The sequence below is a fragment of the Fringilla coelebs genome (genome assembly GCF_963513975.1).
Source record: "Fringilla coelebs genome assembly, chromosome: 6".
NCBI lineage: Eukaryota > Metazoa > Chordata > Aves > Passeriformes > Fringillidae > Fringilla > Fringilla coelebs.
Genome location: NC_140034.1, coordinates 57,438,403 through 57,453,167, shown reverse-complemented (window position 1 = coordinate 57,453,167; position 14,765 = coordinate 57,438,403). Strand labels below are relative to the sequence as shown.

Here is a 14,765-nt window from a genome sequence, read left to right as displayed (position 1 = left end):
TCCCCCCTCCAGTTAATTTCACTTGATAAAATTATAATGTATGAGAAATCTGGCTTTGATCCTTCTGGCAGGCTAGGTACACTTGTTTCTCAAAATAGGAAAAGTAGCCAGATAATTTGTTTAATTGCACAGAGAGGCTGAGTCTCCTTTTGGTCCCATGCTAATTTTCACTGTATTTAAATGATACCCTTTTTGGGCCAGTCAGCTTGTGTGGAAAACATTTCTTCAGCTAGAGAATTGTATTTGATAAGATTGAATAAGCAGCAGTGGTCAGGATGTAATTGAGTTATTTCTGCAGTGACACTGAGCCTAGAGCTTGGAGTATCCTATACATTATCACCTGAAATTTGTTCCTCTGTAAAATATCCCCAATGAGTGAGTACTCTGTGTTTTCTAAAAGGAAAAATGGTAGGTTTTAATGTATTTTTATTGCCTGTGTAAGTCTTCTCATGTGGCTTCCAAGAAGAGCGAGAAGGATGTCAAAGTTTTCTGGAGAAGGATGTCAAAGTTTTCTGAGTGCGGTTTGCAGAGGGTTTGCTGAGGGCTGCATCCTCCCAGACCAAAGCAGGCAGGAGAGGGAGTGTGGCAGTATTCCTCACCTGGGAATGCTATGTGCAATGCCATCTTGTGGAGCTGTGTTGCACTCACCCAGAGGAAAATGAGTAACAAGTTCTGTGGGCTTGCTGAGTGCTTTTCTTTTACCTCAGAGGCAGACCTGCATATTTATCTTTAATAAACCACAGAACTCTAAGGCTTTATCAAGAAGAGTAAATAATTCATGGCTTCAGAATTACACAAAGGTACTTACAGATAGGTTGTGAGGGAGACAATTTAATATTCTTGATCAACACGTTATCTCTTTTCATACAGCACAATATTCTTCTTCTTGACATCATAGGAAAGGAGAATTTTAAGCAAGATATGAAAGAGAACCAGAAATTGCTTTTCTGGATGTGTCAGCTCTTGACTTGACAGAAGTTTTAGAGATGCCTGTATAGAAGATGAACACAAAGATGATGGGAGCTGTCACTACAGCTTGATTGTAGGCCTCTGAATACTTGATGAGAGGTGATGGCTAGGAAGGATCAGTCATAATGAGCTTGAAATGTGATGGCAAATACCTTATGGTTAATGCAGCAGAGAAGGGCTGGTCAGCAGAAGATTGCAAAGATCTATTTGGATGGGCAAGCAAGGCATCAGCAGCATTCTAAACCTATCATCTATAAAAAGTGCAAAAGATTTTTACTTTTCTATGGTTTTTAATATTTGATGTTAACATAATCTCTGACAAAGTGTTTATCTGCAGTTTTTCCTTCTGTCAAATGTGCCACTGGAGCACAGCATCACATGGGGTATGGCATGTTCTTCATTTTGCAGCTAAATTAGTGAGACACTTGTATGTATGACAGAGGCTTGAAGTGCTGTTAGCTGTAGCATATCTGAAACAACAATTCTTAATTCTTCTTTGGCTTTCTGCTGCTTTCCTGGCAAACCACAACTGCATCATTCAATTGAGTGAAAGCAGGTGGACCCACATGGTTTCTGTGGGTCTGAAATGCCCTCTTAGCAGAGGTGGGGTGGGTGCCTGTGGTATTTGTGAGGTCCCCAGGATGAAGGAGGAATTGAGAATCTGACTCCATGTTCTCAGAAGGCTGATTTATCATTTTATGATATTATATTAAAAAATGCTATAGTAAAACTACACTAAAAATAGAGAAAGGATACATCAGAAGGCTTGGCAAGAATGACAATGAAAGCTCGTGACTGACTCCTCAGAGTCTGACACAGCTGATGGTGACTGGTCATTAATTAAAAACAATTCACATGGGAGCAATGAAACAACCACCTGTTAGATAAACAATCTCCAGACCACATTCCAAAGCAGCCAAACATAGGAGAAGTGAATCAGATAATTGTAATTTACATTTTTCTCTGAGGCTTCTCAGCTTCCCAGGAGAAGAAAGCCTGGTGAAGGAATTTGTCAGAAAATATGACAGTGACAGGTGCCTGGCTTGTGTTTGTTAGTGCATGCTATTTGGCCATTGTTTGATGCTTACAAACTAGGAGAATCAACTTCTCTGTGTGTATTTGATTTGGGTTTTTGAGTTGTTTTTTGGTTCCCCCCCACTTCATGTGCTTCAGCAATGCTCTACTGGTTTTAGCATCTTTTTAAAATACCTTTGAGGAATTATTACTGCCAATTGCTTGAGGAGACTGACTTTCAGGTTTACATGTGGGAATCATCATACCTGGGAAACTTCATACCTATAGCCATGCTTGGTGGTATGCCAAGGATTCTTTGTAGGAGTTGACATTCTTCAGCCGCAGAAGGATGATGCTGCTTGGTTTGTGTGACTCACCATAACGGCTAAGATGATAGGATTTCAAATATTGAGTTTTAACACTTCCTTTGGAAATATTCTGAAGCAGTCTGGGGGTAAAACCACCAGATATATCAGTTTAGCTTGCTTTCTAGAATTCTGTGAGCTGCGAAAGAGGTTATATTAATTGATTAATATCCTAGGTTTTTTGTGCTGTTCCAAACACTATTCCAAGATTATTTTCTGAATGCTGCATCTGTAAGTTCTGATCCAGAGAGTAATAATGCTTCCAGATAAGGTCTATGGGAATTAAAAGGAAAACTCCCTCCACTCCAAAGTCAGATGACATTTCAGTCTTTGTGTCTTTGACTGGGTAAAAAAGATCAGTGGTAGATTGCAAAGGTAAGATCCCTATCTACTGAAATAAAAGGAAATGAACTCCTTACTACTAGGGTATATTTTACAGTCAGAGACAACATCTGTACCATATGAAAGAGACTCTTAGCATCCCCAGGTAAAGAGTAGCTGGCTCCATTTCATCTCTTCTCAATTTCCTGGAAGGGACATAGCCCAGAGGTGTTCTTCAATTACACTGGAGTTGAATACATACTTACAAAGATGATGGGAAGCCACTCATAAGTGAGTTTTGGAACTTTGGTGCAAATAAGTGGTGTAGGTCACTTGAAAGAATCACTCTCAAAGATGTTAGAAAAACCAGATTTAATATAAATATGCAGAAGCAACACTGTTAACAAAGTTCAGCGCAAGGCTCACTCCATTACTTAATATGGAGGTGAGGCTCACAAAGGGAAATCTGCTTGGAATCAGTTTAGAATAATTTATTTCTAAAGGATTTAGCAGCCCTTAATCATTGACTAATTTAATATTTGCAAAACAATCCAGTAGGATTTATATGAGCTCAAGAGTAACGTTAACTGTGGAGCTGAGAAGGCAACATTTGCTCTACACTTATGTACACACAGATGCAAAGGACTATGTGCAAAGGTGTTAAATTCCCCAATGAGGGATGTTGGCTGCTTTTGCCTCTCAGGGCAAAGGATTTAGCCTCCAGGAGGTGATGTCTTTACTTTCAGCTTTTCTCTGTTTCACACTCTGTGCTGCTTTGGTGTGTGGGTCTGGGCTTCACACGAGGGGATGGTGAGCTCTGTGCACAGAGCAGGGAGACAAAACAATTCCTGCTCCAGCTGGGCACCAAGGACAAATGATGCCAATGTCAGCCCCAGAGCACAAACCCCGTGGGCTGCAGAGAGAAAAACAAGCAGGGTGGGACTGCCTGGGCTAAAGCTGGGATGGGACAATGAACTGCAAGGTGCAAATGGAGCAGAGCTGATCCCAGGGAGAGAGCCCGGGAGCGCTGGTGCATTTTGGGGCCATTTTGGTTCATCTTGGGTGCAGCCCTGGCTGGGCTCTGGTGCTGCCCAAGGTGGGTCCATGGAGGAGATCCTGGCAATAAATCCCTGCTTCATTCTTTAGCTCTGCCCAGCCTCTGCTCTAGGGCAGCCAGCACAAGGCATGGAGGGGGGTATCAGTCCTGTTGTCTTCTTGTGTTGATGGTTCTCAGAGCATCCCAGATTTGAGGGTTGGCAAATTCTGGACGCTTCCCCTTCAGAGGGAGATGCTGGCATGGCCCCTGGTGCTCCAGGAAAGCTCACAGGGCGTCACAGGGCTGCTGCTCATGGTCTGCCAGTTCTTTGGCTTTAGTCCCCTGCCAGTCCCTGTCCTGGCCATAATCTGAGGTGCTAATTACAGGGATTTTCCTCAGAAGTCCTGTTACATTAATATTGATTCACTCTGGCTGTGATTCTGGCAAATAATGTTTCAAGGCTTTGTTCTGTTAGACAGGAGAAGTTCCTTGGGCAATAGAACTTTCTGGGAACAGACTGATGAGCTCAAGGGAGATTAATTGCCCAGAAACCATTAATCAAGGCTGGGGCCTAACAAGGATTCCTGAGAGTATTGAGCAGCCTGAAGAAAGGGGAAGGAGAGGGCATGCACCACCAGAAACCTAAATATGAGACCTTTGGTTTGCATTAATTCCACTCTTAATGCTCCATAGGCAAATGACAATGGGTTCTTATGCTGAAAAGCCTGTTTGTGATTTAGACTTTGCTTTAAAAAAGAATTCTGCATTTAGGAAGTCAAATAGAGGAAGTTTTACAAGTTAGATGGAATTTCAGAGCTGAATTCAGGCAACTGTTATTTGGACTGTGGCTTATTCTGCTACTGGGGACACATTTGTATACTAAAGGCTAAATGAGATTTAGGAAACCTGACTTGTGGAGATTTTAATTTAGATAACTAAAGCTGAGTTCCTGAATGTACTGCTCACAATGAATTACATGTAATTTGCTTTGGATACTCAAGTGTTCACCAGGAAAATCTGTCTGGCCTTGGTTTCCCAATGAATTTTACCTAAGTGTAGGCAGCACATTGAGGACATTCTCATTCAGGGGAAAAAAAAAACCCGCAAAACATTATTGGAAATCAAAACATTGAGCTCAATAAACACTGAAAACTGACTGAGTTGAAGAGGTGAAAGGGGAAATAGTCTTTTGTTCTACATTGAAAGCAGCCTTTGTGAGTGCATCACTCACATGCTCAATTATGAGTTCACAATATCCATTTAATTCTATTTCTTTAGGACTTTGTTTAAACAATAGTAAAATAGACTCAGTTTTGTGCTCAGCTAAAGCAACACTTAAAAATACCAGTGAGAGCATTTTACAGACTTGACTGTACCTTTTTCTGAGTGGGAGGGACTTACTGCTATAACAGATTTTTCCAAAGAGAGCCAGAGTTGTGGGTGGTTCAGAAGGTATTTCTGCCACCTTCTTCACTGCAGAATATGAGCATTTCATAATTTTCTGCTGTAGTAACTAGCTTTTGTTGTATGTCCTTCAGTTTAGTGTTTTTGAAAAGGACACATGCTGTTGTGCAATTAGGTGCAAGGTATTTTCAAAAACATCCACTCACCATCTTAAGCAGAAGATGACTGATGATTGTTCCTGGTACTGGATGTCACTGCCATTTATCAATTACTGACAGCTTGAATTTCCAGCTTACATGTGGCATTATGAGCTCCTGAAAGTGAAAATGTGTCCCATTAATATTAGTGCAAAGCTACTGGATGGATGGATGGATGGATGGATGCATATAGATACATTTCACCTGCAGACTCAAGAAATGCTCTGCATGCAGTTGGGAAAAGCAGACATGAGAAAAAGCAGGTGCTTGCAGTGTGAAAGGAATGAGAACAGAATTCAAAACTGACCAGAATTGCTCTGCAGAAGACTCCGTGTGAAGCAGATGGGAGTTGCTAGCAATGCCATGGTCAAAAAGTGCAAGAATGCCTCTCTTTGTGCTAGTCAGTAGCCAGAAAATGAGAAAAGGAAGGGAAAGCAGCTGGTTCATTAAAACTTTTAAATAGGAATTTAAAATGCTCCAGTAAGGTGTTTGCTTTGGGGGGTTTCTTGTTGGTTTTGCCTTGGGGTGTTTTTGGTTGGTTTGTCTTGGGTTTGGGGGTGGTTTTGGTTGGTTTGTCTTGGGTTTGGGGGTGGTTTTGGTTGGTTTGTCTTGGGTTTGGGGGTGGTTTTGGTTGGTTTGTCTTGGATTTGGGGGTGGTTTTGGTTGGTTTGTCTTTGGGGTGTTTTTGGTTGGTTTGTCTTTGGTTTGGGAGCGGTTTTGGTTGGTTTGTCTTTGGTTTTGGGTTTTTTTTTGGTTGGTTTGTCTTTGGTTTTGGGTTTTTTTTTGGTTGGTTTGTCTTTGGTTTTGGGGTTTTTTTTGGTTGGTTTGTCTTTGGTTTTGGGGTTTTTTTTTTGGTTGGTTTGCCTTTGGTTTGGGGGTGGTTTTGGTTGGTTTGCCTTTGGTTTGGGGGTGGTTTTGGTTGGTTTGCCTTTGGTTTGGGGGTGGTTTTGGTTGGTTTGCCTTTGGTTTGGGGGTGGTTTTGGTTGGTTTGCCTTTGGTTTGGGGGTGGTTTTGGTTGGTTTGCCTTTGGTTTGGGGGTGGTTTTGGTTGGTTTGCCTTTGGTTTGGGGGTGGTTTTTTTGGGTTTCTTTTTTTGTTGTTGTTGATCAGAAGTCTTAAAGAGAGTTAGCCTGGAATCCTGAGCATGAGGTTAGGCAGTGAAAGGGCAGTGCGATTTGCCTGACTGGTGTAGTATAGTAATATTAGTAATTTAAAATTGTGTTTTCGTGTTGTTTTGTTAGAGTGAGAAGCTGGGAGGTCCTGAAATCTGTTATCCATGCCATATCCTTGGGCAGGCCACTTTTCCTGTTTGGAAGGCAATGGGTTGTAAGTCAAAAGCAGAGTGGCTTGTTCCTTTCATATGACATACTGAGTTCCAAAGAGAAGGTCCTTTTTTTGTGCTATCAGTATTACCTAGTTGAAGATGTGGGAGATACCTTAATTTCTGCCATCTTATTTCAGGTTAAGGGTGGCATTAAAGGGAAATTTTCTAATTTGAGCTCTGACACTATTCCAGTCTTCAAAGTGTTTGTGAATATTTAATGGCTCAGATATCTACTGGAAGGATGCAGACTGAATTATTTAAGGACATCACAAGCCCTTGAATATTTAGCCCCTGAAGCATTGAAATTCATATTTAGGGGTTACTAATTATGATATAATGCTCATTTCTAGAATTCCTCTTGTGCTATTTTTTAAAATTAACTTTTTTATTAAAGCAACACTGGTCTACACCGTGGAAGCAAAATTAAATGGCTATCCTAATCTTAACATAAATACTGTGTTAAATAGGTGAAAATAGATATTCTTTGAGTGCTTCTCATGAGTCTATTATACCACTACAGCAAAACACACCTTCCATTAATTACAGGGCTTGTTTTTAGGGGTGGTGCCTGGGGCTGCACTGAATATTTGTCCAAGTACCACAGCTTCATTATCTCTATAAATTTATTAGCTGGATATTGGAATTTGACAAGGTGATTTCCACACTCTCCTTAGAGAAATGCTTAATAAAATGGCAGCCCACGTGTTGTGCTTGCTGAATAACAAATACTGACTAGCCAGACATTGTCCCTGAACTAAGCATCACAGTGTAAAGGGGTTTTGAGTTCCAGACATAATAATCCAAGTATATGATGCATCTAGATACTTGTAGATCGGGATCTACTTGTCTTAAGGCTACATTGTGTAAACAAAGCCAGGGAGGTGAAGTTTGTGTCTGTTCACACCCACGGTGCAAATCAGTCTCCCATCTAAAGCATTAGCTCACTTCAGAATTCTCATCAAGATCAAGGTATTTCTCCAAAAGGAGAAATCATTTAGGGAAGAAATTTAACTTATTGGGCCAGAGCCATGCTGGGCAAGGCTGTCTTGGGTACTTTTTGGAGCTCGGAGCAGGGTTAGTTTCAAGCTGTCTGTGTTATTTCTGGATCACTGGGCTGGATGAAGTGCATACCCCAATTTGGTTACCCAGCTATTGGTGAGTCTAAATTCCTGTTTGGGGCATGGACCTTATCCATAACCCTTTGCCTCACTGTGACATAAATTTTGAGAGTGTCTGATCAAAAACTTTTCTTTCTACCTCCCAAAGATTCTTCTTTGTGATCATGTTTTTTTGACTGGGATTTTCCACAGCATTCACAAAAGCATAAGGTCTTGCCAATATTGTGTAATGAAAGAAGGAGATCAAGACAGGATGATTTTTGAATGAAAATTTAAATGTAAACACATGAAGGAAAAGTGGATTGGTTAAGTTGCTCAAAGGTTTGTCTACCAGCCACTGGATAATGCTAGATTAAGTTATATATCTTGAATATTGTAATTTTAAGAAGGACGTAGTTTAGGGCTTGGACTGAATAATGCATCTGTCTCTGGCATTATTTAATGAATGCATCTGCAGCTGAATGCAATCCAAACATATTATCTCCAGAATTAGGTTTACTTTTTCACACAGAACAATGTTTACATGTAATGTCTGTTTCACACAGAATAACACAGGGCAGGAAGTGTATCTGACCCACCTGCCACATTTCTCCAGTGAATTCAGAGGTCTGATGGTTAGTGCCTGTGAAGCACAGGGGGTTAATTCTTTGCCTTCCCCACCCACACAGAATGCAACGCTGACATTTGGTTTCTGCAGAGGGTGTCCTTTCTCCAGCCCTGCTGCAGTCTGGCTTGCTCTATTTCCCAGACTGTAACCTTGTGAGCTGCTGTAATGTCTATCAGCATAAGTCATGCTGACAGACCAAGGCTCTGAGAGCCTGTGCTAATAACATAAATTGAAGAGAAACATGAGAAAGCCAGAAAAGTTTCACAGATCCCATTGTCTGAGTGGAGGGGAGCCACTCATCTCAAGGCTGCCCTCTCTGAATGAATTTTTCAGACTAGCTGTTCAGCTGGGTTTTTTTTTGGTAGTTTCAACTAAGATTCCAGTTGTACTTTTGAAATGAAAATGAAGTATGTGGCTAAATATTGCACACTGACAAAACTGAATGGCCTTGCTGGGTTGGGAGGGTGGAAGAGGAGCACAGCATGTGAACACCAGGCTGAAATGCCTTTCCCTTTGCCATTTCAATAGTCCCAGTTAAGTGCAGCCCCAAGCCGAGAGTGCTCCTGATTCTCCTTTTTGTCCAGGCTTCTGGTCAAAAGCATTCTTGTTTTCCACCATTTGTAATTACCTCTGCTTCAGGCTGGATTTGTCTGGGGATTTTTTGAATGGCTGGTGAGTTCTTATTGATCAGCTGGGTTAATACAGGGAGAGGACGTTTATGTTCCTCGCATGTGGTAAAAAATACAGTCTGATGAAATAAGCAAAAAGCACAAAACAGGCAAATAAAAACGAGCAAAAATAAGCAAAAAAATGGAGCCCAGTTATATGGGCTTTATTTATATATGTAGTATAAATTAATATGCATATAGTACTTTATTTTTATACATATGAGGCATATAATACTTTGTTTTTATACATATGATGCATACAATAGTTTTTTATTCATATTATGCTTTTAATACTTTATTTTATACATATGATGCATTTCATACTTTATTTTATACATATGATGCATTTCCTACTTTGCCCTTATACGTGCATTTCCTACTTTATTTTTACATAGAAAATATCAATATTATATATAATAGAATGTGTATATATAATATATATTTAATATGTATAATATCTATGTATATATAAAATATAAATTAAAAAGCAAGTGCAAGCCTGTTTTAAGCTAGGAGGAATGATTTATTTAGGAATGATTTATTTAGGCTGGGAACAGCAGCTGAGCACTGACAGGAGTGTGGTGATGCTAATTCCATGGATGCTTTGTTAATGGCTTCAAGGTGAGCTGTGTGTGTTTCCCTGCCCACCTGTAAAGCCAGGCTGTGTTTTGCACACCAAAATGAGCTGGGATTAGCAGGTCATTTCCTTGGGAGGACTCTGAATGCTGCTGCTGCTGCACTCTGTGTTCCCATCCCAGCACAGCCCCTCCCAAAATCAAGGTCAGGCTGTGTGCATGCGGCATGGCAGAGGGCATTAATCTGCCCCCAGATGATCCTCTGCCTGCAGTGCAGCCACACATCTGGGCATTCATCCACTGCAGCACAGAGAATCCTGCATCAAGTGGCCCTCAGTCCAACACTGGGCACTGCCTCTGTGCTGTTTGCCTTCACCAGGGGGTATAAATTCACGTTTTCCAGGTTTGCTTCTTCCAGGCTCATGCAAGAAAAGAGTTGGTTTGGCTTGAATGCAAGTAAATCGGTCCATTTTAATTTTGACTGCTTCTAACATTGGATTTTGCAGGCTGGTGGCTGAATTCTGGCATATTCCAAGGTCTTTTTGCAGAAGCTGACATTAAAAATGGAATTAATATGCACTTACTGCTGGCAGAGGGGTTCTGTTCATGTTGGAAAATATTTTACATATTGGTTTCAATGAAAAGTGTTAGGCCCGTGGTAGGATTTCTTCAAAATCTTCTTCTAACTGTATTAGAAACATTCCTAAAATCTTATCCACCAATTTGCTTTTTTGACTAGCATGTCATACTGAGGCTTTCACTTCTGACAGAGTTCCCGTTTATTTATCTTGACAGACCTAGAGAACAAGCACAAAAATGACCTCTTAAATGTTTTTCTTAAATAATAAAAGGCAGATCTGGATGTCATACTGTAGTGATATTCATGGCTTGTGTGTACCTTCACTAAAGCTTTGCAGAAACACTGATGTAAAAGTAAGTTTAATGAAATTATTGGGCATTCAATGGAAATTGAACTCTTAAAAAGGTAAAGTCTGTCTTACAGACTATCAAATGTAGGCTAAGACACCTTCAAGTCTGACCAGCCTTCTTTGAGAGGTTCTGAGTAGTTTTGTGTGCAAAAGGAAAATGTGTGGTGCATTTGTCTGATGGAAGAAATGAGACCTGTAGAATTTTTGGTTTTGCATGCAATCTAATTGTGACCGATGTGGAGACAGCTCTGGACAGGTTCTAATGTCTATAATCTAAATAAAATATTAATGGTTATCATTTTTCTTATCTACATTGCTCTTATATTGCAACTAGGTAATATTTCATGATCATATTACTGGGTCAGTTAAAATATTTGATGTGTCTCATTTGATGTGATTTGGTCATATAATGTATAAATGGCTCTGGTGGCTGTGCTAGTTACATGGGAAAAATTATGAGAGGAAGAAAAAAACCGTGCAATTTAAAGCACAATAAGGTTGGCAGGTGGACTCTTAAGTTGCAAAATTGGCTTATTAAGACTCATAACAGAAGTAGAATAAAATTACTTTTATTATTTGAAAATACACAAGAGACAATACAGATCTATTTTGAAAACATCTTTTTTTAACATACTTTTTTTACTACAAGCTACTTTTGTTTTGCAATTGTAATTCAAAATTCTCTCATTTAGAATGGAATAATTGCTAATAATAATAATATGCTTAGTTTTAACTGAAATTGACTCATTTTTAAAACTGAATTGAGTGAGACCAAATGTGATTTACCCATTACTTTGCCACTTTTAAAGCTTCACTAGACCAAACAAAATGTCCATGCACACAAATCTTAGAAATAAAACCAAGAGAATGAATACCTTTCAGTAGAAAAGCTAAGTTAAAACACCTATGATCTATTACAAGACAGATTCAGAGTGACAGGCAAATCCTCCTTAAATAAACACATCTGTAAGGGTCCCCAAAGCAGACCTGCCAGGTAACTCCTCCTGCTGCTGAATGGGCTTTGCCTGGCATTCCTGACAGGTTCCAGGTGTTCTGGGAGCCCACAGACCCCACACCCTTCCTCCTCCCAGCTTTTTGTGCTGTCTGTAGCTTTCAGGAGATTTGCTGGTGCCTGTTCTGAATCTTTCATCACTTGTTCTGCTCTCTTTGGACACGGAGAGCGGACTGCTCTTCTCTGTGTGACAGTCTTCAAGCATGTGAAACGTTCTGCTGATGTTCCCCCTAAGTGTTCCCTCCCCTGAGCAAAACAACCACATTTATTTAAATCATCTTTTCCTCCTAAGATTTTTTTTTTTTTTAGGCCTCTCTCTCCATTCTTATTCTTCTTGCATGAGTTTTCTGTGGTTTTTCAGAGCTCCGAAGTTCTGTCAGAAATAAGCACTCAGCTGAGTGCTGGAGGTAGCTTGTGTCTCGTAGGCTCTGCTCCTTGCACCCCTGTGGCTCTGGGGTGCTGCTGGATGGTGTTGACACCACCAAGCCTGCAGTGCCAAGCTGCTGCAGGATCCACTGTTTCCATCCTGTGCCTGTGCAGGGGATTTTTCCGGCGAGGAATTTTCATTTTCCCCCTAGGGTCTCGTTCTGTAGGCTTCACAGAATTTTCTCAACAGCGTGAGGTAATTTCCCATGCTGGTTCAGTCAGTCCTCCAGCTCCCTTCCAGACCCAGCTTCATCCTGGGATTTGCTGCAGGGTTCTGTGAGTTTCCATTCTCTGAAGGGACTCCTGTGAATGGCTCTCAAGGCACATGAGCGCACCATGTTTGCACTACTGGGGTTAGGTGCCTCTGGATCCATCTCTAAACAATTTTTGAGAATCCTGTGTTAAATAATGCTGAACATTTCTCTTTGTTGCATCCTGCACTCAGGTGAAAACAGAGAGATGATGATTTCTTCAAGTTAGCCAGGTACCAAGCAGAGTTCATGTTACTTGTGAGGCTGAGCTAACAAGCCTTACTGAGAAAGTACAAGAATTCAGGTGGCACTTAATATTTGAACAGAGATTTTTGGCTCTTAAATATGCATGCTGTTATTGCTGGCAGAGCATGATGACTATATGGAACAGAATGCAAAGAAAAATCAGTCAGGATCTCAGCTGAGGGAGGTTTACAGTCCAGCTAATAGAACCACAACCAGCAGCAAGGCTTTGAAAAATAAGTGTGCTCTTAGGAGAGATGAAAAGCAGGAGATTACCAAGACTTGAAACCTGGGAACTTTTTGAAAGTACAGAATAGCATAGAGTAATCTCTGTGAACCAGGCAGTGGAAATACAGGAATATAAATAATGAAGTTGTGATAAAGAGGAAGGGGGGGGGAAAGGCAGAAGAGATTGGAAGCAGCCTACCTATGAAAATGCTTTTAAGGCAAACGTTAGGTTAAGTGAGGAAGGCACGAAAGAGGAGTTTAGTCAGTAGCTCTTCATTTTGGCCTTCAAAATCTTTGTTTCAGTCTTGGCAGTTTTTAAACACCTAGCCTGTTACCTTCCATTGAAACCTGACCAGGACCTTCACCTAGCAGGGAACATTGAAAGCCCAACTGCTGTCCCCAGTGCCCCTCACTGGTTGCTTCCATTCTGACTGAAGGAGCAGTAGGATGGCCCCAGTCCCCTGACAGTGCAGTCAGTGCTGTCGGTGTCACAGCTGTCACAGTGGCATTCTGTAGCTACTGGGTACGAGTAGAAAGCTTCAGGGTGGTCACCACAGCCAGGGATCTTCACTGTTTCATACACAACCTCCTTGAAGGTACAGGTCTGCTGAGCAGTTGATACTGGAGGATATTTATATACTGGATCCTGAAATTAGAAGGAAATAACCATTTTAAAATTTGTTATGGGCTAGGTTTCATAGTTTTAATAAAATGGGAAAATCCTACTGAGATCAAAAGCATTTGGGTCTGACTCATCTAATTTCATTTAGATCTTTAAATTTCCCCTTTCAGGAGGACTGAAACAGCAAATTTGTCTCATCCCATCACCAGACAATCTTTCAGGTCAATTGCTTGAGTCTTTAAATTATTTGGAAGAGCAGAGGAGCCTACACAGGAATGGCTGCTTTATCGTACCTGCTTGCAAGCATGAATTGAGCACAAAGCAGAGATCCAGATTGTAATTCTTCTAACTGTGGTCATACATTATGATACATACATAATACATGCAGCCAGTTAATTAGCTGAATTTAATGAGGTTATTTCACCCTTCTGTCTGTGCTTCAGATTGGCTGTGCATCTACTCCTGTGTTACTCAGTTATTCAGCCTGTTTTACACAAGGCTCATCCTGCCTGTGTCTGCTACGGACTGCAGGAATGGAGTATCCATCCCTCCATCACATGAAATAGTCAATTCTGGTGCCTGAAATGAAGAGTCTCACCCTGGTGAAGCAGTATCCTGAGCACCACGTGGCATTCACTGTGATACAGAATTCACATTCTTCTCTTTCCACAGCAATGGTGATGTTGGTGAGCTGGCAGCTGTTGCAGCAAATTGCTTTCCAGCAAAGGAGCAGCACGTAGCAAATAAGTGTCTTCATCCTGCCTATGAAGCAAAAAGTAGAACTCAGCTGGAGCAACAGGTATAGTTATTTCCAACAGGAAATAGTTAGAGAAGCAGGGAGAAATTGACTGTTTTATCCTCAAGTGGCTCTAGAACAGCAAGAGTTCAAAGCCATCAGTGAGAACAGAGACATGAGAGAGATCTTCCTCAGGGAGTTTGGTTTTCCTAAGCATTGGAAATGGCATGGCAAGCAATCTCTGCAGGATGGTAATAATAACAGAATACCATACTACTTCCAATGAAATATTTTTATCTAAGTTTCTGGAGAGAGAATGTATCCTGTCTGTAAAGACAAAGAAGCAAGAGAGAGAAAGAGCAAAGTATAACGTATTTTTTCAGAAGCATTTAATTACTTTAAGAGTTTGCAATATGAAAAAGAAAAAAGATTTCTCCATCAGGATCTGATGAAAACTTACCTGTATTCTACTTGCCTTCCTAGAAGTACCAGCTGTAGTGAGAAGAAAGCCCTGTGCTTTCCTTTTATACTGAATTGGGTGTAATTTATACCTTGAGGATTTGCAATGTCTTAATGCAGCAAGCATTAGTTTGGGACTTGGTGAAAGAGGATTAATGCTCAGCCAGACAGGGAGATTAAGCTTTGTTGAGAGGGAAAAAAGAAAAGCCAAACACACTCAGGAAGGGATGGTGAAGGTTACTGTCACAGTGTCTCTCCCCAC

The 14,765-nt window shown here is 40.8% G+C and overlaps 1 protein-coding gene across 1 annotated transcript; it reads right to left on the bottom strand.

Annotated features, from left to right (window-relative positions):
• Positions 1-13,095: 13,095 nt before the first annotated feature.
• On the bottom strand, positions 13,096-14,065 carry FSHB (follicle stimulating hormone subunit beta; the record flags this gene model as incomplete). Its single annotated transcript, XM_084207813.1, has 2 exons — positions 13,096-13,332; positions 13,907-14,065. 2 exons carry the CDS (start codon positions 14,063-14,065, stop codon positions 13,096-13,098), a joined length of 396 nt encoding a protein of 131 aa, XP_084063939.1.
• Positions 14,066-14,765: the final 700 nt, after the last annotated feature.